The following is a 22,807-nucleotide window of genomic DNA, read 5'->3' as shown; positions in this document are numbered from 1 at the left end:
GGGGGCTGAGGCAGGAGGGCTGCTTGAACCCAGGAAACGGAGGTTGCAGTGAGCCGAGATCACACCACTGCACTCCAGCCTGGGCAACAGAACTAGAGTCCGTCCCGTCCCCCCACCCTCAAAAAAAAAAAAGGGGTTAGGGACTTAACAATGTTAACACTTAACAATGTTAAGTTTTAAATCTTTATTTAAATCTTTATTTAAAACAGTGTGAAACTGTTCAGTAAATATACTTGCAAAATTCATATAAAGAAGTAGTTCTCATTTTTTAAAACCATTAGAGGCCATAGACATAGGCAATGTAAAAGGCTGCAGCAAACTAATATACAGTAAGAGCTGAAATAATATGAATTGTAAAAACATTTCTAAACTGACCACGATAAAATGAAAAACTCATAGGAAGACAACAGAACAATCAAGATGAACATAAGGTAATTCTTGAGCGTGGGGACTGCACTATGCAAGAAGTGAGAAATGTACAGGCACTGGCAGCTGTGAGATGGGGAGAGGCTGCTGGAACTGGGTAAATCTTAAAGAGACTCAAGAAGACTGACTACGTGATACGTGACTCTCAGACGAGAAGCATTCACTGAAGAAAACTCTGGCTTCCCTTTCCTTTGATGTTGCAACATTCTTTGTGAAACCTGGAGATTACTCTTCACAATCGTATTTTAACAATTCTGCCGACGCGGCAATCAGGTGGGCAACGGGAAAGATTAGTGGGGAAGCCGGGGCGGCAGGGATACTGGAAATAGACTATCACAGAGATTACAGTCAGCACCGATGTGTCAGGAGGGATGAAGAAATCCGAGTTAGAAGCGCTGAGCAGTGGTGCGGCAGGAGGCAGGGAGGGTCCGGAGGAAAACAGTAAAAGGGGGCAGGAGTGGCAGAGCAAACGTGAGAGCCAGAACCAAGGGAGGTAAACCACATGAGGAGCTGGTGGGGAGCAGACCTGAGGCGCTGCGAGGTGGTTAGGAAAAGCCCGCCCTCCCACCCTACTTTTTCCTCCGGTGGAGAGGCAGCGATCAGTCACCTGGAGTGTGAGTTCCGGAGGGACTCGATCAGGCGCTGTTTCTGCTGCTGGAGGCTGGTGAGGCCACCGGGGGACCCAGCTGCAGACGAGGAGGCGCTCTTGCTCAGGGGAAAGAGCCAGCTCATTCTCCTCGGGTCCCCGGGCCGGAGGCCCTGGAAGGCTCTGGCCTGCTTCTCCCAGCGGCTCGGCCCGGCGGTTCTCCAGCGACAGAGGAGCGGTGTGGCACGTCCGTGGTCCAAGCGCTAGGGACCGCGTCTTCTCTAAGCCAGTCCTACCTGCGCTCCCCGGGTTCTGGGGGACATGCTAGAACAGCGGGAGGCTGCAAAGGGGAACTTGCCGCCCACAACCGGCGGTCCCACCTTCACGGCCCAGACGCCCAAGCCGGCCAGTCAGGCAGCCTGGCCACTCAGCGATCCACAACCCACCCCGCCGTCAGCTGCGTGCTCCGCCCCCTCTGCGTGTCGCGTCATCATCTAGCGCCCCCGCCAGGACGTGCGAAAAGCGACGGCGCAGCACGGTACGGCGCAGCTCTTGCTCGCCTTTCCCCTTGCTGGGCGAGAGGTGTCTATGGGGCACCCGCTGCCGCCGCCGCTACCGCCACCGCCACCGCCGCCGGGTGCTGTCTCTATGGCGAGGAGGAGGAGGAGGAGCGCGAGCTCAGCGACACAAGTAGATCTTGCGTCCGCCGCCGCCTTGCGGGGGGAGGGGCGGGTTAGGGAAGTAGAAAGGGGGCGGGGACGATGAATCTGAGAGGGTGCGCGATGGCGCCAGCTGGAGTGCGGCTGGCGGAGGAAGGAGCCTGGCGGCGGGTGGGGGGCTGGGTAACTGGGGCTGGGGGGTTTGTCAAGGGGTTGGCGCGTGGTGATGACGCAAAGGCTTTGTACCTGGGGCTTCGAAGTGGGACGGAAATTGGGAGTGGAGGGCGGTGGCCTAGATCCTCAGCTCTTCGTATTCTTTCACGCAGCAGTGCTTGGGAGTCAGTGTAGCTCCAGTCAGTGTTATCAGCACCTTCGCACTGGCGCTCTGCCAGGGAAGAGAGTTATCTATGACTTGAATGCGTCGGTGCCGTCCTCTCGTTTCTCTGGGAACCTGCAGTACGGAGATGCTATCTCCAGTAATGAGAAGGCCTTTGGTGCCTCTTCGGGGCTTCTGGGACTGCAGTAGAGAGAGAGGTGGAGGAAAGCAATGTTAAACTACAGGGTGTTTCCAGATCTGTGTGTTTGTGTGCTTGTGTGTGTGTGTATCGGGGTGGGAGAGTTATGAAGGAGGGGTGTCCTGGATTTCCTTTGGTTACTTTATTTGGAGAATTCGAAGTTACATTTCTAACTCTTCAGAGTTTAGAAGACAGCCATAAAACCCTCTTTTTACCTTTTTTTTTTTTTTCAAATTTATGTGGAAAATGCAGAAGAATTTGAAATTTCCCTGCCCAAGAATCAACACGAACTCTGTTTATAGAGCAGAAATGTGAGCTGTATCTTTGGTAACCAGGGAATATGCTCTGAGTTTTAGACGTTCTATTGTGTTCTTTTTCCCTTCTGCAACTGCGAACATTCAGATAGTTTTCTGTGGCTGTTACTTTGTCTGAGAGCATTTACAAACATTTTTGACCCCTCTAGTCTAGTTTGAATAAATGGCAGTAAAGTAGATCTTGTAATCAAGTCGAATTTTGGTAGTATTGTTAATGAGGAATAAAAGTAAATACCACCTTTGGCATGGTAGCATCTGATCTTGTCACATGTGTATAAGTAATTTTTCATTTTTGTCTGGAAATGGATGGCTTTATAAAGTTTTATGCAGAGTAGCTGGACTCAGATAAATCTTCAGCGGAAAGTTATAAAAATATGATTAGTATGTATGCATAAAAAAGTTATTTTAAAATAGCTGAAATCAGGACCAGGAAATCTGTGCTGTAGTCCTTTTTTTCCTACAGGCTAGCTGTGTGACCTTAAGTTACTTTCTAAACTTTGATTTTTTTTTTATGAGTCAAGAACTTTGAATAAATAATCTCTTAGGTTCCTGCCAGATCATTCTGTGATTCAGATTTGATATATCTGGTCTTTATATTGTTTTTTTTTTGTTTTGTTTTGACAGGTACATAAATAAAGGATAAAATATTTTATGAAACAAATCTTCAATCAAGTATAACATTTTGATGCTTGGCATCTAGACTCCCTTGTGCCCTCACTATGCCAGCGGCAACTGTAGATCATAGCCAAAGAATTTGTGAAGTTTGGGCTTGCAACTTGGATGAAGAGATGAAGAAAATTCGTCAAGTTATCCGAAAATATAATTACGTTGCTATGGTATGCCCACAAGCAGGTCTTTAAAACGCTTCATATAAAGGAGGAAAAGGAAATTTTAAAGTCTTGAGTTCAGCCCTTTTGGTTGATATTTTTAGGGATTAATTTCACCGTGAAAAGAAAAATTTGTCACTGCCCTCCAGCCAAAAACCATCAGGAATACACCTGTGATTTGACAGGTTGGGTTTATCCCTCACTGCAGTGAGGGAAAACGCACTGGAATTCCTGGGAACCATGGGCCATTTGAATAAGAGAGCGTTAGAAAGGATTTGGGCTTGTGTCAGGTGGTCTTGGGGAAGGTAAGGGAAGCAGGGCTTTACTGTGGATTGGATGTGGTCAGGAAGCCAGGGTAATTCTGTGATTGGATATCTTGCTAAGTCTTAAATGAGAGACTAGAATGAGGTTAAAGCTTCAGAGAAGGAACAGTCATTCATTTAGCCAGGATGGAGATACTTGGTCATTTTGTGGTTTGACATTGTTTATTTTTTTGTCCTTGTTTGGACATGATTACAGAGTAGCCTTATTTGAGGTTGAACTTCTGTGAAATTATGTTCAACAGGAGAACATTAGGGCCTAGCTGTGAGTGCCAGATCTGCTCCAAGCAACACCAAATCCTAGCTGGTAGTACCACATGAGCTCCCAGAAGCTAGGGACCTCTTTCTCAAACAAAAAAATCAAATGTGCCAGTGAAATGTTGTTGGTCTGCAATTTGTTTTCATAATTAACACTGGAGTTCCGTGAATATACTGTGTTACTAAGCAACTCTGCTTTTGCACGTGCTGTTTAGTCTGCCTAGATTGTCTAACCAGTTAATGATTTTTCTTCTTTACCTTTACACTATTTCTGTTAGCTACCTATTTTCTGCATCCACTAGATTATTATTAGCTCCATAAAGCAAGTGCTTTAATCGTCCTTTCTCTCCCAGCACCTAGCATAACACATCTAGTATCCAATAAAGTGACTGTTGAATTGCACTGAATTTAGAGAAATAGTGATTTTTTACTGTTTCATAGTGACTTGATAGGTAGTTTTTATTCTTAGCCCTAGTTTGAATTCTAATACTAAACTGATGTATCTTTGTCTCAGTATTTTTAATAAAAATAAACAAATGGATTACTTTGGGGAGGAGCAGGTTGATTGGTTAAAATATGAATGTTTGTAGGTAACATACTGTTTAATAAAGGTATACTTAGCCATGATTAGAACTAAAATTGTTTTCTTAACCAGTGGAAATTCATAGCGATCATTGATTTCTCAGATAATAAAGAGTGGCAACATAGAGAAGTGATAACATCCTACAAGAGTGAGTGGGTAGCATGCTGTTCTTGACAACATGCTTTCTGTGGACTATAGAGAGAATATTGTTTCAGCCGGAGAAATTAGGAAGCTAATGATGTTTTTCTTAGGATTTCGGTGTTGAGAAAAACCTTGTTTCAGAGAAGCAATTGGAAAGTACAGGGCGTTTTCCATTCTTTTGAACCAGTTATTCAAGAAACTTGGTTTTAGCATTGGAATACTGTGAGCATCATTTCACGTATCTTTTGGGAGATAGGCATTTATGATTTTTCCCCCTTTCTTGGGTATAGAGTAAGTATTTGGTTACGTTTATCACATGTATCTCATACGTAGTAATTTTTTTGATATATTTAAGAAAAGGTTATTAAGTTTATAGAGTTTTATGGTTCTAAAAAGTTAGGTTCTTTCTAGTTAAAAGATACTTTGTAATTGAATATAAATGTGTAGAATATCATCTGTAGGATTCTTTGATTTGCATCAAAAGTTAAGAATGTGTGGATTGTAGTTTTGACTGTTCAGTACATAATGAATCTTAAAACTATTTTACAGGACACCGAGTTTCCAGGTGTGGTTGCAAGACCCATTGGAGAATTCAGGAGCAATGCTGACTATCAATACCAACTATTGCGGTGTAATGTAGACTTATTAAAGATAATTCAGCTAGGACTGACATTTATGAATGAGCAAGGAGAATACCCTCCAGGAACTTCAACTTGGCAGTTTAATTTTAAATTTAATTTGACGTAAGTGGGAAATAACTGTATAACCCAGACTTTTTTTTTCTTTAATCTTAGGAATTGATTTTCCTCAAGTATGGTGACATGCTAGGTGAATTTGGTGTAGTTGCACTGAAAATATGTAAAACTTAACATTTCAAAAGCATGGTTTTCTTTTTTACTATGGGAACAAAAAATACTTTTGATGTTAAAGATTTTACATTTAAAATATGACTGCAACTTTTTTTGTATTTGGAAAACTTTGGATATTGAAAGTACTTCTGATAGAAAAAATAATCTTACCACTTTAGTTTAGTTTTACTTTGAAAAATTTTGTGTGCAGTTTGAAATATAGCCTTTTGTAATATTTATCCTTCTTGTAAAGATTTTTATTGCAGTCATATTCCAGTTTATGAGTAGATTACATGTCAAATGCAGTAAGACGTTTTTTGGAACCTTGGGTACGTTTTCCTTTCAAGTCAGTACTATATAATCATTATGTTGCCACTTCAGCCCACAAAAGCTCTCTTAATTTACATATAGTAGAAATAGTAGTGTCCTTGACCTGGTGTTTATCGTATGTCAGAATCTGCATTCTAACTCAAGCCCTGGGTCTCCACCCGGTTTCCTTAGTTTTTATATTTCTATGTTATTATTAGAAGTAGTCTTGATAGCTGAGGGAAGTTTTAAGAGTGTTTTTGGAGAAGGGCAGATTATTTGCAAACTGTAAGTTGGGTGAATAAAATATTTAATACATTCTCAGTATAGCAGGACCTCAAATGTCATTTTTTTCAACATTGTTTCATGGTAACATTCAGAAAAAATAAAATTGATTTCTGACCCGGGCCACTACCTGTGTGGAGTTTTCCACGTTCTCGTATGTATATGGATTTTCTCCCGGGTCCTCTGATTTCCTCCCACATCCCAAGGCTGTGCACGTTAGGTGAAGTGGTGTGGCTAAGTTGTCCCAGTGTGAGTGAGTAGGTGTATCTTTGTGAGTGCACCGTGCCACGGAATGACATGTTGACCAACGTTGGTTCCCACATTGCGCCCTGAGCTGCCAGAATAGGCTCTGGCTTTCTTCACCACTCAGCTGAATAATGGAGCAAATAATTATCTTACTTGTTTTTATTTATTGTTCTTAAATTTACATGCAGCTCACATTTATTTCAGTATTTAATATTAGAAGTATTTTGGTCTTTATCTAGAAGTTTGGTGATTTTTTTGTGACCAGCAATAGGCCATAGGAACTTAACTCTTGTTTTTATCAATTAGCCTGTGGTAAAAATTGGTTTCGTTATCCATCTTTTGGCTTAAAGTTGCAGTTTCCAAGAACTTACTAATAACGTTAAGTGAGTACTTAACTGTATGTTGCAATGTTGCATTGTTCTTCTATTTGACATCCCACATTTGTGCCATATATCCTAATATCTGATAGGAAAAATAGTGAAAGAAGCTGTAGGCAATTAATGGTAGTGCCAATATATGAATTCTTTCTTCCTGTTCTTTGTCGAATAAACAAAGATATTTAATATACACAATTTTACGAAAGTAGGGCTTACGAAAAGCAGAGTAATGATGTCTGTGTTATAGTAGTATGGCTTATAATTACACTGTGTTTAGCCTGACTCTCCATTTCATTCTTTTGGGTTTAATATACTCTCCGTTCGGAGACCAAGGCAGGAGGATTGCTTGAGGCCAAGAGTTGTAGACCAGCCTGGTCAACATACACTCTGTCTCTACAAAAAAAAAAAATTAGCCAGGCATGATGGCTGTGTATCTGTAGTTGTAGCAGTAGGGAGGCTGAACCAAGTGGATTGCTTGAACTGAGGAGTTCAAGGCTGTAGTGAGCTAGATTGCACCACTGCACTCCAGCCTGGGCAACAGGGTGATACTTTGTGTTTAAAAATATCTATATCTATCTTTACGCACGTACAGACTACAGAACCTTTAAAGTAAACTTTTCCAACCCAGTGGCCCAGGATGGCTTTGAATGCAGCCCAACACAAATTCATAAACTTTCTTAAAACATTACGAGATTTTTTGTTGTTGTTAACTTTATTTAATGTGTGGCCTAAGACAGTTATTTCAGTGTGGCCCAAGGGAAGCCAAAAGATTGGACACCCTGGTTATAAAAGGTGAAAAGTACTCCACTCAGACTGATAACCTTTTATAAGAACCACGGCTCTGAAACACTGAAAATTGCCTGCTCTCCTTTTTCTCAAATGATAAACCTTTATTAAAATTAGTTCTTTACCATTTCATTTGCTCCATGTTACTTTTTGTTCAAATGAATTAGTACATTGTTTGTAAATTAGATACTATTGTGATCTCAGTACATGAGAAGGAGGTAACCCATCAGCTTCTTAGTTTGAGTAAAATTGAGTTTCCTTTTCTAAAAACACCTTTGTTCTGGTAACAACTGCTTTCTTAGTACAGCATCTAAGTGACATTTTTTCTTTCTTACTCAGAAAGGACTGCTAAAGTTTACTGCCAAGTTTTGCTACCATTTACACCAGGGGTGTCTAATGTTTTGGTTTCCCTGGCCCACATTGGAGGAAGAATTGTCTTGGGCCACACGTAAAATACACTAATGCTAACAATAGCTGATGAGCTAAAAAAAAAAAAAAAAAAATTCACAAAAAAGAAAATTCTCAGAATGTTTTAAGAGACTTTATGAATTTGTATTGGGCTGCGTTCACAGCCACGCTGGGCACCCACTGGCTGCATGTTGGACAGGCTTGATTTACACTGATGTTAGGAGATGTTTACGGAGAAGGATACAGTGAAAAACATTAGGTAGAAGAAGTCATTTGGAAGATAAACCAGTAGTGCCTAATACAGAGAGAGCACCATGAAGAGATTCTTGGAAATTTTGAAGAAAGAGAAAATTGGCTTCTTAATGGGGTGGCTAGAATGCGTGTCAGTTACAGTGCTAAGACACTAGGGATTTAGTACTGAGGAAAGTTGGTCATGGCCTTTATAACTCAGTGTTTTGTAACTCTTCTGTTTTCTCTCTATTGCCAAAGTCTAAGAATTAGAATTATTAATACTGATCAACGTATGGGAATTCTCTCCAAACTGAATTTGGAGTTGATATATCTATGAAAATTGAAGTGGAATACTGATGAGCTGTGAAGAAGAAAAGCAACCCATGGAAATAATGTCACTGATGAGTCAAAGAGGGTTAAAAATAAATTTTTTAAAAACCACTTTGAGGCTGGGCATGGTGGCTCACGCCTGTAATCTCAGCACTTTGGGAGGCCGAGGCGGGCGGATCACGAGGTCAGGAGATTGAGACCATCCTGGCTAACACGGTGAAACCCTGTCTCTACTAAAAATACAAAAAAAAAATTAGCTGGGCGTGGTGGTGGGCACCTGAAGTCCCAGCTACTTGGGAGACTGAGGCAGGAGAATGGTATGAACCCGGGAGGCGGAGCTTACAGTGAGCCGAGATCATGCCATTGACTCCAGCCTGGGCGATAGAGTGAGACTCCGTCTCTAAATAAATAAAAAGTAATCACTTTTGGTGATTGCAGTATTTCTTGATATTTGAGAGAATTATTTAATAGGATAGTAGAAATTACAGGGCATCTTGGGTTCAGTGGTAACAGAAAGGATGCTGATGCTTCATTTAAGGAAAGTGGCAGTGTAAAGAAGGAGATGGAGAGTGCCATAAGAAGGGAGGCTGGATGCAGTAGCCCATTCCTGTAATCCCAGCGCTTTGGGAGGCCAGTTGGAAGCCAAGGCGGACAGATCACTTGAGCTCAGAAGTTCAAAACCAGCTTGGGCAACATGGCAAACCCTTGTCTCTACAAAAATAGAAAAATTAGACAGGCATGGTGACGCATATCTGTAATCCCAGCTACTTGGGAGGCTGCAGAAGGAGGATTGCTTGAGTCTGGGAGGTCAAGGCTGCAGTGAGCCGTGTTCAAGCCACTGCTTCCAGGATGATGGCCAGACCCTGTCTCAAGAATGGAAAGCAGAATCAACAGAATAGTGGTTTTTATTTTGTTTTACAGATAATACACAGACACATTTGAGTGTTCACGAGTTAAGGAGTTGTATGTTAGGATAAAGATAGGCACTTGAGAAGTCCTTTGAGGAATGGCATGGAATAGCGTCTAAGGCATTGGTAGCAGTTAGCTTCGGCGATGAGGCAAGCTGTCTTTGGAGTCTAAAGGAGAACAATCTTCACATAGGTAGATGTAAAGAAAGACAGGAATATTGGTCTGATATTTCTTTGTAAAGCAAGTGTGGAGTGAAGCCATATGCTGCAAGGAAACCGGTGAAGGGTGTTCCTAGAAACTTGGAGAAAAAGGGCTAAACCACTTGCATACCTATACCTTGGCAAGTGGCCAAGAATGATGTGAGCCTGGAGAAGAATCTGTTTTTTATTGGTTGCTTATAGTTGCTAAGGCATGCCGCAGTGTGAGCATTGGGACCTGATGAGTGAGATTCTAATTTTTTGAGGTACATATTTTTAGCATAGGAAAGCTATGGTGTCACTAGAAAAAAACCAAAAAACAAAAAACTACTTCATTGGGTTTATTCTGTTACCCTTCCTAAAGGATATTCCAGGGGAGACTGACTTTTCAGTGATGGGGTTTCCTTCTGTTTTAAAGTATTTCCATTGTTAGCTTTGTAATTTTTCAGACTTAGAAATAAGTTGATTTCCAAAGGACTAACCAGAAGGATACTTTTTGGCCCAAGTGAAATATACCTTATGGTTTAGTTTTGTCAAAAGTGTTTAATAGGAATTCCTTCTGCCAAGAGGTAGAATCCAGTATTCTTACAATTTGAAAAGTAAGTAAAAAAATACTTTTTCCCATATTCTCAAAAATATATCTGTATTTTGGTAGCTTTTTTGTTTTAATATTTCAGATACAGATATACTGTATTTTGGGAACTTTTGATTTAATATTTCAGATACACATATATTTGTGGTTGGAAATATATTTGTGGTTGGAGATGGCTTTCTTTTTGGCTTAAGTGAAGTCTTGAAGAATTGGTTTATATTTAGATTGCCTGGCTTGATTTTATAAGGCAGTCATTTAGGAATCGGATTGTTGGCAGAAGAAATTATTGCTGTTACAGCACAGTCCTTAACTTTAAACAGTGTTACTTATTGGAGCCATTTGCAAGGCTCATCATTTGTGAAAGGAGGCATCTCCTTCTTTAAGATGAAGTGTAGTTTAACTCGTCCACATGAGACGTTTTCTACCGGGTCTCCTTCCTGGTGCTGCTTGAGAGCATGGGAGATGGGCATGTGCCCCGCAGCTATGGCTGCAGCTCCATGTGGCAGCCTTACAGTGGCTGCTGAGACTGAGAGTCTCTGAGAAAACTTGTCTGTTACTTTGTGATGGTAGCCCCTGGTGAGTAGAAGACCCTTTTCCAAACCCAGTTAAATGTATTTAAGTATGAAAGGCTAATAGAGTTAATAGTAAAGATTAAAATTGCACCTTTGGACTCTTTGAATGATTTTTTATTATTTGAAACACTTTTCTGAAATAATGACCCTTGTATTTAAATTGCATTTTTCTTGCATATATGTAAAGCATTGGAACAGCTGGACTCAAGCCAGTCCTCTGTCTCTTTTCCGGCACTGTAGTTATAGATGTAAGCAGAAGAACAGCTTGTTTGAAGTAATGGCATGTTTGAATGTTGTCTTTCTTTCTTCTGCCAGGGAGGATATGTATGCCCAGGACTCTATAGAGCTACTAACAACATCTGGTATCCAGTTTAAAAAACATGAGGAGGAAGGAATTGAGACCCAGTACTTTGCAGAACTTCTTATGACTTCTGGAGTGGTCCTCTGTGAAGGGGTCAAATGGTTGTCATTTCATAGGTAAAACGACTACATTGAAAATGCCTTTTGTTTTTCCATCTCATACTTGCTCCACACTTACCTGGGGCACTGTGTTAGCAATTTCAGGTTTAATTCTAGAAAGAGTTGACTGCCATATAGAGTTGTCTCCTAACTCTGAGGAGGCTAGTGTTGGTCTGCTTAAGGTTAATTTAAACTATGGGATCCATTTTTGCCTGTGAGAAGCATGTTGCATAGTGGAAACAGTACGGGTTCTCTACAAAGTGAAAGACCCCGGTTTAAATCCAGCAGTGCCTTTGGAATTGGTGTTACCCAGGGTTTTCTTTTACTGTTTCTACACCTTAGTTTTTAATGTTCTACAGGGGAAACCATTTATTTACATTTACAAAAATTTATTGAGTATTTACCATATGGCAGGCACTGAGATGAGATTCTAGGAATTAAGCTGTGAATAAAACAGACAACAATTATTTTCCTCATGGAGTTTATATTCTCATGGGGGTGGGCAGACGGTTTTTAAAAATGGAGTTCACATTGATTTGTTAGATAGTGATAAGTACTATCTCAAAACAGCATAGAAAATGCTAGGGATGGGTGTGGAGGTAGATTTTAATTTTTTAAAAAATAAAGTGATAAGGCATCCCTTTGAAGAAATACGTTGAAGACTTGTTTTAATGGTCACTAAGATAACTTTATAAACAGTAAATTCTCAATAACTGGTGGTTTTAAGTTCTTTATTGTTATGAAACTAGATTTTTTAAGAGTGTTTCTGGTAAGGAAACTAGTTCCGATTCTGTGAAATAGACTTCCATGTATGAGAAAGAGTTTTCCCATCTAAGTAGACTAAACTGACCACCCAGGGACTAAAAGTAACCTTCAGAATGGTTACTTTTGTTAGGTTTTGAAAAAGCTTTATGTTACATAGATGTTAATACTCTTACACTTGATCCACTTCACACATTTATTTTAAATCTGAGTCTCCTTGGTTTAGTTTGTATCTCTGATCTGTGGGATGTTTATAGTGAAGGATTTCATGTGGGCAACTTTGATGTGTACTAAGCAGAAACTGTTGAGTTGTAGGTACTGAACACACTGATTCTTACCTATCATCTTTTTTTTTCTCTTTTCTACTTAAACCCGTACCTTAGGAGACACAACTTAAGACTCTTGATACAAATAACTGTTTTTTAGTCATTTTTTCTTCCCTAGATACGAAGATGTAAAAGAACTGGAAAGTATTGTCCTATCCTTTTACTATATATGACATACTTTTTCATTTAAAAAATACTCTGACAAAATACAGTGCACTAGGCACTGGGGTATTAAGATGAATGAAAACAAACAGGTTTCATTCATGTCTTCTTGGAGTTTAGAATCTAAGTTAGACTGATATATTTAAATATTTATTAAGGTACAAGATTTTATTTCATTAAATATCATTAGCTGTTTTCCTCATGTTCTAATCTATTTCAAGTAATAAGGAATAGTTTAGGAAGTTTATAAATCCTAAGTGCTAATATGATCTTAAACTTTTAATGTTAGTAAGCAAATGCCTTATAGGCTTCCTGTCAGAGGTCCTGTAAGGAAAAGTAGACAAGGGATGGATGTGTCTACGTGGCCTGGAAGTGTAGGGAGACAGAAAGCTGTGAAAAAAGGCCAAAGGGAGAAGAGGTCTGGATTTGAGAATGTAGGAGTTTGCATTTTATGATGAGGAGAGTAGTTATTTTTTTACTACCCTTCACTTCTTCCATGTGCAACATTTCCATTAATAATGACTCTTAGGGAGCCACACTGAGAGGAAGAGAATTGTGACGGAAGAGAGGGAGAGAGTACTTAATAACATAGTCATTTAAGAGAAGTGAAAATACCTTGTTACAGTCTTATTCTTTGGATAATATATATGACCACCTTATGAAAAAGATGGGATGTCTTGCATTACTTTTGCCTATCGAATGCCAGTTCTCTTGCTACATTTGCTAACTCCTCTGGCCAAGTTTCCATACATCTTTATTTCTCCATTTCCATAGTTATTTAAAAAAGTATTTTGAGACATCTATGGGCAGCTTGATGCTCTTTTGGTGTTCTCAATTCAAATATCAACAAACTAGTATTTTCATGACCACAGGCTTGGTTTGATAGTGTAGATCTGTGTTGATATCTCTGAATAATAAAGTGATAAAGTTCTTAATACTGTAAAATGACAGCATTTTCCCATTATAGTTCTCAATGTTTGTTTTCTCTGTTCTTGTGTGCACTTCTCTTTAATGTTTTTCGAAGGACTATAGTGTGACTTGCTTAAATTTGAATCAGATAAAACTTTTTTTTTTAAATCTTTATGGTATTTATGTGTCCCTCTTGTCTATTCTTTTAACCCTTTTATAGTGGTTACGACTTTGGCTACTTAATCAAAATCCTAACCAACTCTAACTTGCCTGAAGAAGAACTTGACTTCTTTGAGATCCTTCGATTGTTTTTTCCTGTAATTTATGATGTGAAGTACCTCATGAAGAGCTGCAAAAATCTCAAAGTAAGGCTTCAGGTGGCATTATCTATAGCAGCATGCTGTTCAGACCAAGGGACTGTCATGAGAGCCTAGGCTGGGATGTTGTTTTAAACCATATTTTACGGTATTACATTAAATGCAATTATATTATCTGGTCATGTGATTTTTTTTTTCTTGCATACATGGTAATTTATAGGGAATCGTTTTTTCAGAGCTTCAGTATGTCTTGGCAGAAGGCAGAATATTCAACGGATTTCTAGCTTAGGTCAGATTCTTGTCATTGCTTGCCAGATTGAAAATCACAAACAAAAACAAACATCAGAGGACGGTGAGGCTCTCATATGCACACCAGTGTGAGTTCTTTCTTTCTCCCAGCACGCATAGAATCTCTTCTTACAAGATAGAATCTAAGGTGGCCAGAGATGTGCAGATGTATTCAGTAATGTGGCAAAAGAGTTTTTCTTTCCTTTTGGCTTATCTTGGCTAGAAATTATTGTGTCAGTTCTAGTGATAGGATAATGTTCCTAGGATAAAACTACATAGCTAAAAGGTTCTTTTTCTGGCCAAAAGATGTCAGCTTCTTACAGTTAAGTATGATGGGAAATGTGTAGGTCCTGCCTAGATAGTAGTAACAGTCTGACGCTGCATAATGTGTATTTTTAAACTCTAAACATTAATTTTTTTGTTTTTGAGACAGAGTCTCGCTCTGTCACCCAGGCTGGAGTGCAGTGGCGTGATCTCAGCTCACTGCAACCTCTGCCTCCTAGGTTCAAGTGATTCTCCTGCCTCAGCCTCCTGTGTAGCTGGAATTACAACTGCCCATGACCACGCCCAGCTAATTATTGTATTTTTAGTAGAGATAGGGTTTCACCACGTTGGTTACACTGGTCTTAACAGATAAGATGAGAAGCTTTCTTTTGGCCAGTGTTTACCTTTAACAAGGGATATGGTCAGCATATGACTAGAGAAATTTTCAAGAAAGGTTACTTTATGTTTGTAGCAGTAGACTTCTGTGTAATTTGAGGGGACTTCCAGTAAGTGAACTTGCAGTAGGGTGTCCCTAACTTGAGGAACAGTCCACCCTGTGAAAGCACACTACATGCTGAGGCCTACATGTTTTCACTTGACTTTTTTTTTATTGACATGTCTGTATAATGACAGTTTTCAGGAACAGGGCACCAAATTACTGCTCGTTACGTGGTTGTTACTGGGAAGTTTCTAAGTACAGATACTCTGAATGTGTCCTGAGTAAGCTGCTATGTTAAAATTCAGGTTAACAACAAAGGTGCTTTTTGACCTATAGTCAGCCATGCTGTTCTATTCAGTTCTATTCTGTGTTCTCCTGAGCAGCTGCTAATGATACCTAATCCTCGTGCTATTTTTAGCACAGAAGCAACTGCTGTGTAAAGCATTGTTTCAAGCTGTGATGCACAGAAGGGCCATTTTGCTGGTGGAGGCCTTAACAATTTAGAGAAGAATTTTTGTTTTGTTGTTGGTGTTTCTTTACTTCACTCTCTATCCTCATTCTCCCCTCCCTTTACTCTCCTTCCCTCTCCTCCCACTTTCTTTCCTTCTGTTACTGTCTTTCTCTTCCTTTCTTTCCACTCTCATCTTTCTTTTTTAATCTTAGCAGTATTAACATAGGTGCATTATAGCAGACCACTCTAAGGAGTTGTGTGCATATATGCATCTTAACAAACAAAACCATAGTTAAGCATTTAGCATATTCTTAATGATTTGGTTATTCATAATGGCTTTGTTTTGTAAAAATTAAGTGAAAACTACAAATGGATGGTGGGAAGTTTAAGAAAATATGGAAACAATGGTGTTATACTAGCTATGCAGTTTTATAATTATTACTGGATTGATAGACCATGAGTGTACTTGATAAATATTACCCTATATATGGTCTGCTTCCCTCCCATATCTAGGAAAGTTATTTACTTGTCATACACCTTGAAACATAATGAAGATACATTTTCCCAATTAGGATCTTGTTTTCTATTAAATGATACTGTTTCCACATTCAACAAATACATTAGTAATTCACATTCTCTGTTTCTTCCCCCCAATCTTTATAAAATTCACCTTTACATACTAAAGTTTATTTTTATTTTGGTCAGTGTCTAAGTTTGTAATTTGTGAAAGTAGGCGTTGCAATATTTTCCTCTTTGACAAGCAATTTTTATTTCTTCTAGGGTGGATTACAGGAGGTGGCAGAACAGTTAGAGCTGGAACGGATAGGACCACAACATCAGGCAGGATCTGATTCATTGCTCACAGGAATGGCCTTTTTCAAAATGAGAGAAGTATGAAGACATCACTGCCTTTTTCTCAGTTGGTTGTTAGGTTGAGAACATTAAAAATCTGATGGCCAAAGATTTTGGGCAACAAGTACCTACTAAGTAAAGATATATTTAGAGATACCATATGAGTCACATCCACTACACTTAAAAGTATTCAAAAATAAGTCATCTTGAAATGTAGTTCAGAAGGAACTGGGAGAACATGTTCATCATAGAACCAAACATTTTAAAACATAAACTACCTGAGAAATCATGTAGGTCCAACCATATTATTTCTCAGGTGAGAAAACAGGCTAATAACTTCCATGATCAAACACATTACTAGTGGGAAAACTCCAGAGTTCTAACTCCCATTGGTGCTGCTTCTACAAGGCAAGGAATCTTTGTATTAGGTTTCTTCTAGCATGGCCCTCTTTTAGGCTTTAAATTGGTGATAAATATGTTATTTGCTCATGTCATTCTTCAGTGCTTTGAAGATTTTATAGAGAAGGACTCAGGCTTTTTACTGGATTGAGTCTTAAGAGGGGAGTTGAATTCTGAAGGGATAAAATAAATCCAACGTCCTAGTTGAATCAGAAACCCCATTAGGAAAACCCTCCTTAAATGGCAAAAGGCATGTTAGGTATGGAAGAATGAAACTTAATGAACCCATTATTCACTCTTAAGTAATTAAGTGATATGCACAGATACACCTAGCTATAGGTAAACAGGAAAACTGCAAAAACAAGTGAGGTTTTTCTTGGCTCTAAGTTTTCCTTTTTGCAAAAATTCTCTGTGGATTTGAGTATATTTTCTCTTAGACATGAAAGAATTGACTGAGACTGAGAATTTAAAAACTTTTTGGAGCAATGTATTGATAATAGAAAGCATTAAAGCTGTTTTGCTAAGTAGTGTTGATTCAGAAGTGATTTGGACTATCCATTCATGACACGTAAACATTTTGTTTTGGAGTCCTTCCCATTGTTTCATTAGATAATTGAAATAACCTTTTAGATTTTTTAGCTTTGCATTTTAAAAATGTCTTAATGGTTTATTTAACTAAAGGTGGATTTCTGGCACTAATTTATTTTTATTTTTCTTGGCTTCTTCAATGACAGTAATAGAGTGTGAATGTTTGGATTTTACTGTCCATGACTTTACAGTTTATTTATAGCCAGCTCAGCCTTGCCTGTAGATTTAAGACAGCTTATGAACCTAAACTTTTTTTTCCCCACCATCATTGGCTTTCTTCATTCTTACTCGAGTATTGTTAAATTAATGGAATAAATATTTATTTTTCCATGATGACAAATTCTTATAAAAATGGTCTAAATGGAAAAGACATGCATTTGTACATTTTTTTCATAGTCTCTTACTTTGGTTTCTGAGCTCTGTACTTTTGAGGACATGAGTTTTACTCATTGAACTGAAATGTGTAGCCTCAAAGGAACACCATAGAAAAGAGCCATCATTATCTCTGTGAACAGTCAGTACTTACATTGCTGAAATATAAATTACAAGTGGTTCCCTTTGGTTAAAATTATCTTTTTTTTTCTTCAAAATTCCTTTTTAGATGTTCTTTGAAGATCATATTGATGATGCCAAATATTGTGGTCATTTGTATGGCCTTGGTTCTGGTTCATCCTATGTACAGAATGGCACAGGGAATGCATATGAAGAGGAAGCCAACAAGCAGTCATGACATGAAATAGTCTTTTTATTTTATTTTGAGCTACACACATGCTTGTATATAGGTTTTATCTCTGGTTGAATCCCTTGAACAATAGACAGTACCTTTCCCCCCCCCTTTCATGTCCCATTTTATTGTCTACCTTTCACTACTAAGTATGACCGTTCCTATCTCAGATCTTAATAAAAAACAAAACAAAACAAAAAACCAAAACAAAAACTCATTCAGGTTAAATTTGGCCTTAATTTAATATACTTGTTAGCAAGCGTGTGTGACAGAGAGTGGGGAAAGCTACATCACTGAATATTTTGATAAACTTTACCTACTTGAGTTTGGTTTATTTTTCCCTTTTCCTAAATTGACTAGCACTGACTGTAATTTATTTCCCTGTTTCATGTCTCTCTCTTCCATTCTGCAGGAGTTTTAGCTATTTGAGATTGTGGACCATCAGTTTTGCACTTTAGAGAGTGTTTCTGACTCAAAACCTCTGTTTTATCAAAAATTTTGTTTTTTTCTTGATCTTAGCTGGAAAAATGACCATCTGCCAACTTGATACAGTATTTACTTGGTTTTGACTCACAGAATATAGCATATTCATTGTGCAAACTGTCAAATCAGCGAAACTAAAAAAAAAAAGACAAGAAACTACTGAGGAGCTTAGTAACTGCTGTTTCTGTACGTAGTGTTTAATCTTCCAAGCACATCTAGTGTCTGTCAGTTTCTAATTGGCATGTGTAGGCTGCTCTGTGACTGAAGAATTTTCAAACCAGCTTTACACCCTTCAGGAAAAATCCCTTGTGATTGGATGTTTAGTATGCCAGGAAACTGGTACTCAAGATGTTGAAGCTACAGTTATTTTATGATAGCACACTTCCCTTGATCTGCTTATTTTTATTCCATCACCATTTACCCTTGTCTTTTTTAAAAAATTTATTTTGTAGCCATACTTATGATGCTTTTGATTTGTTGGTTACACAAATCAATTTTATTAAAATCCAAAGATAACAAGTCTTTAGGTATATTTTGTACCAGATTAAATTAGAAGACAAAAATTGCGCTTTCATAGTTGCTATAGAGGTAAATAATGGAGAGATTTGGTACAAAACAACAAATTATATATATATATATTCTCATATATATATATAGCTAATAAAATTACCTGAGGAGTGTAATGCTTGTTTATTTTTTTGTGTATATCTTTGCAATCTATTTTATATATATTGACAAAAGAGACTGTGAAATATTTAGCCATGCAGAATATGTGACCAGACCAGAGCATGTGTAGGAAGACTTTGGTAATCATTAACTGTACCCTGAAATGATGGACTACAAGTTATAATGTGTGTTACCTACACTTCAATCAGTAATATTAGCAAATCTTCAAATGTTAGTCACATTGGTTTGTCTCCCTTGTACATTCTTTATTCATGATATTACAGTGCTGTAACTGGGTGGTCCTTTTTAAACAAAACATTATTTGCAAAACAGAGGGTATTATTTGTTTTTAAAGCTTTTGTAAATAAAGGCTTCAAAATGTTTTCTTATAAATGTTGATGACTGGTGATTTTGTTTTGGAAATACTCATTTGGGGGATATTGTTCATTTTTATTTGGGCAACTCAACATAATTCAGTAACTTCCTTCATTAACCCTAGATGATGATTAGTCCATTAATTGAAAAATCAATCTGAGTTTTCTGCATTTCAAGTGTTGGCTTATTCTTGTTCTTTATGAGTACCTCAACTAGCTAAGTAAGGATTTCTATTTCTCCTTTCCAGGAATGCATTTATTCATGAGGATATACTTAAAAGGAAATACATCTGGTGTAACTGTGGCTCTTTAAAAAATCTAACACAATGTAGCAAGTTTCTGACTGGCTGCTTTTCATTTTGTCTTTGCTAAAAAGGAAGTGAAACTTCTTTTCGCTTGTGATTTCAGTGTTAGTTTTTATTGAGAAAACTAACATTTAAATTGTATTCAACTAATAGTTACCTATTCTTTGAGAAATCAATGTGAAACCTTTTTAGTAGCCACATCGTTGCTCAATCTCATAACTTGTATCAGTTCTGGCTCTGTCCCTAAAAAGTATAGATAATCCCTAACTTAACTATCTTTCAACTTAATGATTTTTCAACTTTACAGTGGGTGTATTGTAACCCCATCAAAAGTTTAGGAGCTCCTTAGGACCTATGATGGGGTTACAGTTTCTACTGAATGTGTATTGCTTTTGCACCATTGCAAAGTCAAAGTTTGTAAGTTGAACCATTGTAAATTGGGGGACTGTATGCTGTTGTCTGCATTAAATGAATGTTAGTATTTTTTCAGATGTAACCTCTGAGTACCTGTATAGTATTTTATAACTTCTGTAGAGGAACATTTTGACTTTTACTGGGTCTAAGCTTTACTTTATTTTGTTCCAGACAGTCTGAATGTTTGTAGAGTCTAGGTTTTAGATGTAAGATATTTGGATGATAATTTTTTTAGTGTTCCTGAACCATTAATTACAGCCTCATACAGTCTGTTAAGTCTACTAGAGCAAGGGTTGTCAAACTATGGCCCGCAGCCAGAATCAGCTTGCTGCCTGTTTTTGTGTGGCCCATGAACTGAAAATGGCTTTTAGTTTTAAATGGTTGGGAAAAATATTCAAAAGATTATTTCCTGACATCAGACAATTACATGAAATTCAATTTTTAGTGTCTATAAGTTTTTATGGGAATGCAGCCACAATCATTTACATATTATCTATGGATACTTTTTTGCTATAATGGAAAAGTTGAGTAGCTGCTACAGAACCTGTTTAAGTCTGTCTTGTTTCACATTGCTGCTTGGCAAGCTACAGAATCATGGTGATGCAGATATAACCTGAAAACATTTAGAATGCCCTGTGTATTGCTAGATTTGTTACTTTTTCTGCTACCGGTTCATGCCCTGTATCTCAGAACAAGAAAAGTACACTTTGATATGTTTTCAAGGCACACTAGAATATGGACTATTTTATTATATGGTGGTATGTTACGTTTATAATGCAATGACACTGTAACTGGTAAAAGAAGATTGACAGTATCAGACTAACATCACAATATTCCCAACTCGTGGAAAACAACAGTCAGAAGAATTAGAAAATTTAAATGAAACATCATAGAATTTCACAAAATAAAAATGAGGCTGCAACCAAAATGTTTACAAGTGGCCAATTTGTTAGCCAAGCAAAGAAAACCATTTACTAATGCTGAATTATATGATGCTTGAAGACTAACCAACCCAAAGAAATGTGTCCAGAGAAAATTAAGATATCAGCCTTTTGATAACAGTCGTTTGAAGAATGAGGATTTTGGACACAACATCAAATGATACCATTAATTCTTTGCCTCTTACTAGTCAGTACTGCCTAGCTTTATTTTGTGAGAAACCATTGCTGGATTTGAAGTGACTGAAGAATTTATGGAACTACAAGTGGGAATATTTTCAAAAAAGTTGAGAAACAGTACGACCTGAAGTGGAATCTACTAAGATGTGATGCAACTGATGCTGGGAAAAAATGCATGGAGCAGCAAAAAAAGTTTATTTGGTCAAATTTATAAAGCTTGTGAAAATGTAAGTTGTTTAAAGCCTATAGCTCTTCACTTGATTATGCATCAGCAGGTAGTTTGCAGGAAATATTGGTGTTATTGAACTGGTCAACAGTGAACTTCACTTGCTCTTGTGGACCTAACCATCTTCAGTTCCATAAATTTTTTGTGAGAAACAGAAACTGAATATCCTGATTTGATTTGCCACACAGGCATTCAGTGGCTTAGCAGTGCTAAAGATTTATTTTTATTTTTTGGGTTCTTGGCTGACATTGAAATTTTTCTGAGTGAGAAGAACCATCCTCAAACACTGTTTTTTAACACTGAGTAGCTTTGGAAGTTAGCTTTTGCCACAGACTTGAAAATGTTTCTTAATGGATTTGACCTGAAATTACAAGGTAAAACAATATAATATGGTAAATTCATTTCAATAAAAACTAAAATTTAACAAGATTGTCAAGCTGCTTTATATACTTTCTGTGCTATCAGAAGTCAAAACAGTGCTCTATTGCCAAATCCATTTTTAGTGGATATATTTTCCTGTAGCAGTGTTTTTGGACCTTGATGCCGTGCAAAGAAAATTTTTAAATTTTAAAAGCATTTAATTGCAGTTGAAGACTTTCCTCAATCTTCTGTTGGAAATGAATCATCTTGAATGAATGACATGCTAAAGGGCAAATACCAAAAAGATGAATCCTACAAATGCCTTACAAGTGATGAATATGCTTAAGTAAAATCACATGCTCATGGGTGGATGTGTCAGTATTTAGTATCTTGACCTATTTGTGTGAAAAGACACTTCCAAAGATGAAATATGTGAAATCTCATTACACATCGGCATTAACAGATTAACATTTTCCATTTATTCCGATGAGGAAATACCAACTTTTAGCCCAAGTTGAACAAAGTGTTACCTCCCCTCTCCTGCCAAAAAATCCCATTATTCCCATTAGTAGACCTCTATTACTAAAAAAAAAAAAAAAAAAAAAAGTACTCGATATTTTGAGTTTTCAATTTTTAGAATAAAAATTTTGTAAAAAGTTTCCTTGTTTGAGTACCTTAGTAATGTCCTTCATTTTATCTTAGCTTGCAAAGCCTCTAATATTTGCTACCTGGCCTTTTTAAAAAAATAAAAATTTTTAAAAAAAGGCTTGTCCACCTCTCTACTAGAAGAAACTCAAGGGTCTGTATCTGTCCTGTTTGCTGTTTCATCGACATTGCCAAATGCAGTGGCTCCTCTGGGTAGACAACCTGAGGTGGAATCAAATTATGAATGCATGTTATCTCATGTCTATAAAATAAATGTGTCAGAATTTATAAATAAAGGGATAGGAAACATACTGATTATTGTGTGTCAGTGCTTTGTAGTGAAGGCCAGTTCACACATGCCATTTGCTACGTTGGTGTAATTTATATGAGAGCTTCATTTATAACAATGTTACCTGTCATTTATTTTTCTGTTAAGACATTATAGAAATGTAGGACTGTACACATCCAAGTCCTGCAGAATTTTCATTTCAGGTTTTAAAAGTTAAAAAAAAAGTCACCATAGAGTGAAAATTCCAAAAAACAAGATTCATTTACATTAT

General features: G+C 37.7%; 2 protein-coding genes across 13 annotated transcripts in view; one reads left to right on the top strand and one right to left on the bottom strand.

Annotated features, from left to right (window-relative positions):
- VPS37A (VPS37A, ESCRT-I subunit) overlaps positions 1-1,485 on the bottom strand; it is an 86,104-nt gene extending 84,619 nt beyond the window's left edge. For 2 of the 4 annotated variants that reach the window (XM_025393360.1, XM_025393358.1), the window contains exon 1: positions 1,034-1,468. In XM_025393360.1, coding sequence (XP_025249145.1) covers positions 1,034-1,158 — 125 coding nt within the window. In that variant the 5' untranslated portion in view covers positions 1,159-1,468. Of the gene's footprint in view, positions 1-1,033 lie in introns of all 4 variants that reach the window. The other 2 variants (XM_025393361.1, XM_025393362.1) reach the window with 2 other exon arrangements.
- Positions 1,477-19,198, top strand: CNOT7 (CCR4-NOT transcription complex subunit 7). Of its 9 annotated transcripts, none has more exons than XM_025393363.1 (8): positions 1,477-1,702; positions 3,125-3,336; positions 5,179-5,372; positions 8,565-8,630; positions 11,032-11,193; positions 13,555-13,699; positions 15,874-15,984; positions 17,534-19,198. In XM_025393363.1, exons 2-8 carry the CDS (start codon positions 3,220-3,222, stop codon positions 17,660-17,662), a joined length of 924 nt encoding a protein of 307 aa, XP_025249148.1. In that variant the 5' UTR covers positions 1,477-1,702; positions 3,125-3,219; the 3' UTR covers positions 17,663-19,198. The 9 variants fall into 9 exon arrangements, with proteins under 9 accessions (XP_025249148.1, XP_025249154.1, XP_025249155.1 ...); XM_025393369.1 differs by lacking the exon at positions 8,565-8,630 and adding an exon at positions 4,817-4,920; XM_025393370.1 differs by lacking the exon at positions 8,565-8,630 and adding an exon at positions 4,740-4,920.
- Positions 19,199-22,807: the final 3,609 nt, after the last annotated feature.

This window comes from Theropithecus gelada, chromosome 8 (genome assembly GCF_003255815.1).
Source record: "Theropithecus gelada isolate Dixy chromosome 8, Tgel_1.0, whole genome shotgun sequence".
Lineage (NCBI taxonomy): Eukaryota > Metazoa > Chordata > Mammalia > Primates > Cercopithecidae > Theropithecus > Theropithecus gelada.
The sequence above is the reverse complement of the archived record's forward strand: the minus strand, read 5'-3'. Positions and strand labels throughout refer to the sequence as shown.

Excerpts from the sequence above, each read along its gene's own strand:
- CNOT7 (XM_025393363.1), top strand. The coding sequence starts at position 3,220 with ATGCCAGCGGCAACTGTAGATCATAGCCAAAGAATTTGTGAAGTTTGG. Across the intron at positions 5,373-8,564 it reads AATTTTAAATTTAATTTGAC|GCTGGGCATGGTGGCTCACG; the intron begins GTAAGTGGGAAA and ends AACCACTTTGAG. Across the intron at positions 11,194-13,554 it reads AAATGGTTGTCATTTCATAG|TGGTTACGACTTTGGCTACT; the intron begins GTAAAACGACTA and ends ACCCTTTTATAG.